The sequence below is a fragment of the Gavialis gangeticus genome, unplaced genomic scaffold (genome assembly GCF_001723915.1).
Source record: "Gavialis gangeticus isolate Ggan-Ray unplaced genomic scaffold, GavGan_comp1, whole genome shotgun sequence".
Lineage (NCBI taxonomy): Eukaryota > Metazoa > Chordata > Crocodylia > Gavialidae > Gavialis > Gavialis gangeticus.
In genome coordinates, this window is record NW_017729002.1 from 11,419,146 (window position 1) to 11,422,385 (window position 3,240).

Sequence of the window (3,240 nt, forward strand, 5' to 3'; positions counted from 1 at the left end):
AAATATGCTTTACGTGGCAGTATATAAAATCCAGTTTATTGCTGTCTGCTTAAATGCTGAACTCTACCGAACAAAAATGCCTCAGGATGATATAGGTAAGTGAATGTTTTTTTTAGATCCTATAGGACTGTTCCACTTAAAGAAAAGGTTGGAATTTTAAATACTCCTATTGAATACCTCAAAATCTCGACATTCTTTTTCAGTACCTTCTTTTGTTTGGAGATGCTTGTATAATTAAGAAATGCTTGAAAAGTGTCAAAACATAATAAAGCAGGCTTGTTATGTTTATACACAAAGGACACAAAGCAAAGAAAATATTACTTATGCAGCATTCCTTTTCTTAAACACAGTTTTGCAGCATAAAACTGTATTCATTCAATGAAAACCTTTATGGTTGCCTGCATTTTAACTCTAACAGTTTATTGTTTGCTTTATTCTATTTTAGTTTTGTTGTGTGTTGTTTCTTTGGCAAGAAATATTTCACATTCAGAGAAAGCCTCTCATACTGTAGTTAAATGAGCCAAACTGCACCATATCCTCAGGGCATGGAAACAAAGAAGAAAAATGCAAAATTACTCTGTAAACCTGCTGGTTATAAGAACGGCTCAGTTAGACATATCAAGCACAGCAGAGACATGTAATCACTGCTGCAGTTCTGCTTCCCTCAGAATGACTTAAGCAGCAAAATACATATTAAAAGAGGCTTGCATGCAGTGGTACAGCTGAATATAAGAAATGCCCCTCCTTCACTAAAATCAGTTTCAAGTGAAAATAAAAGTGAAAATACCTGCTGTACCATCCTGCTCCCTTTATCCTCCATAAACTTAGCAGCTGCTTTAGTCCCAGGCCATGCAGCATCTGCCCAAAGCAAGCATCAATTATGGATGAGGGCGTGAGCTATGTAATGTGTGTATGAGTGTGGATGATAGGGGTGTTGAAGGAGGGGGAGCTATTGCAAGCCTTACTGACCTCCCACTCAACATCTGACTGCTCCCAAAACCTAATCCAGATGGGACTCTTTCGGTTTGCTAGGCCTCGCCCCATCAATCACAGCAGGCCACTCCTCTGTCTCCTGCTACTAGTTATAGAGTGCACCACTGAGCAGATGATTACACACAGAAGAAGAAAAAACACAGCTTGACTACATTAATAGCTGTTTAAAAAACATTAGAAATGCTGCTATGTAAGTTGCCGCAAGCTGAACATTTTCATTTTAAAATTAAGATTATTGTATTCAAGTTATGAAAAACCCTAAACCTCCAGTGCTTTGGTTTTTGACAGCTATGCTATAGAGTAGTGTTTGTGCATCTTTTTATGTGTTTAAGCTTTTTCTTTACTTTATAAAGGTAACGACAATAAAGCTTATGCTTTAAATTTGCTGAATACCAACAGTAGCCTCCTCCAAGGACCATTGTCAGTTTTATATTAGATGTATTTTATCCTTTTTATATAACTGATTTTTTTAATGTTCTTTCTCTTGTCTACAAAGGGAAATATTTCAGAAATGCTTCTGAGGTTTACTTTTGTGCAGCAGCTTAAGCAAGCTAATGCTAACTATTAAAGGAACTTTGTCTAGCTACTCTGGAGCTAGCCTCAAAAAATGATTAAACTCCTAATTAAATCATATAGCTGAGAATAAGGCTAAAATGATGCAAACAATCCCAAAGTATACAGTTTTCCTGCCAATCTGCCATGGACTTGCAGCAGATATAACATTTCAGAGGAAAGGCTAAAGTGCATCACATGAACAGTTATAAATGCCCCAATTCTCACACCCTGCCCTCAAAAAACACTCAAAACTAGATGAACAACAGTAACTGTAGCATTAAACTTTCAGTCGAATTCCAATATGCTGGGCTTCTTTAACATAACAGTATCATTTCTAGAGAGTTGCTGTTTGCTCTCCCTAGGAAAGGATAATAAAAACAACACATTTTACCCAAAGAATCAGACATCTACCCACATTGGACCAGTATTCACAATCAACTGATTATCCAAGGCTTCCTGCATGTTGCTTAATAACCTGACTGGGGTATTGACCTCAAATTAGTCAACTGATGTCACAACCAAATGCATCCAACTTCCTCCCCTTCTTGGAAGGGTAACTGCAAACTAGTTGGGCCTCATAACTAGTGTAAAAACAAACTCCTTCCCAAACCAGGGTGTTCACAAAAGAAAAGAACAATGAATTGGGGGAATAATGTTTTCTTTGCAACGTCAGAGAGAAAGCTGGAAATTCAGGAATCAGCTCAGGGATTTTGTACAATTACCTTCATTAACTTTACTGTGATGGTAGAATCTTTGTGTTTCATCAAACACCTTCGACCACAAGAAACTACCTTTTTCTAAGTAGCTTCCTTATCTACAGCCTGTTGTCCCTGGTACATGCCCAATTTGGAAATGAAATGTTCATTCTGTGCCACTGCTTAGTGCCAATTTAGTAGCATAAGATTTTGTGTGTATAAGGTATAGCCACATAACGGCGATCAGCCACAAACAGGGGTTATCTTTATGGGATACAGTGCCCTGGCAACTAAATTGGGCTCCCAGGGAAAAGCCCACAGCAGCCGCCCACGCTCACCCCACACACAGATCCAGGGGGCACACCGCCCCCATGCTTGCCTAGGAGTGCATGCAGTGGCAGGAGCCACCCTCCCCCGATCCCTGCACTCCCCCAAATGAGCCGCTTGTGGTTCCATCCTGTGCCCCATCCCGGCTGGGCAGTGCCTGTTGGTGCCCCTTCACTTCAGCACCCGAGGCAGTCGCCTTGCTCACCCCTCCCCCCCTTGCTACAGCATTGATGGGATGCCATACCAGACAGATTCAAATGCATTTTTATCAGCTGGGAGAGCGGTATTTTGGGGTGGGGTATTTTTTTTCCTTCTAGCTTTCATTTTAGATTCCATTTTCAGGTAAGATAAAGTACACTGTATTCCTCTGTGCTTGGTCATATGCAGCTCCTTAGCCTAGGGGCTGGTAAAATACAGTCCATGGGCCAGATCCAGCTCATGAAGGCACCAGATCTGGCCTGCGGAGCTGGACGGCTTTGTCACTGCCTGGCTAGGCAACTTTGAGCTGTGCCCATGTTGCAGCTGGGGGGTTGGGGAGGGGCAGGAAGAAGCAGCACTTCTGTGTATTCAGCTTCCAGCTGCTTGGCCCTGGCACAGCTTCTCACTGGCTAGAAGCTGCACCCGCACTGCAGCCGAGCAGCTGGGGGCCTAGGGAGAAGCAGCAGCAGAA

The 3,240-nt window shown here is 41.9% G+C and overlaps 1 protein-coding gene across 12 annotated transcripts in view; it reads right to left on the reverse strand.

Annotated features, from left to right (window-relative positions):
- Positions 1-3,240, reverse strand: part of RBFOX1 (RNA binding protein, fox-1 homolog 1) — a 2,526,522-nt gene that overhangs the window by 316,098 nt on the left and 2,207,184 nt on the right. The window contains exon 1 of one of the 12 annotated variants that reach the window (XM_019507487.1): positions 788-961. The exons of the other annotated variants lie outside the window; for them this stretch is intronic. Within the exon in view, the coding sequence (XP_019363032.1) occupies positions 788-820 (33 nt within the window). The 5' untranslated portion in view covers positions 821-961. Of the gene's footprint in view, positions 1-787; positions 962-3,240 lie in introns of those variants that run through there. 12 annotated transcript variants of the gene reach the window in all.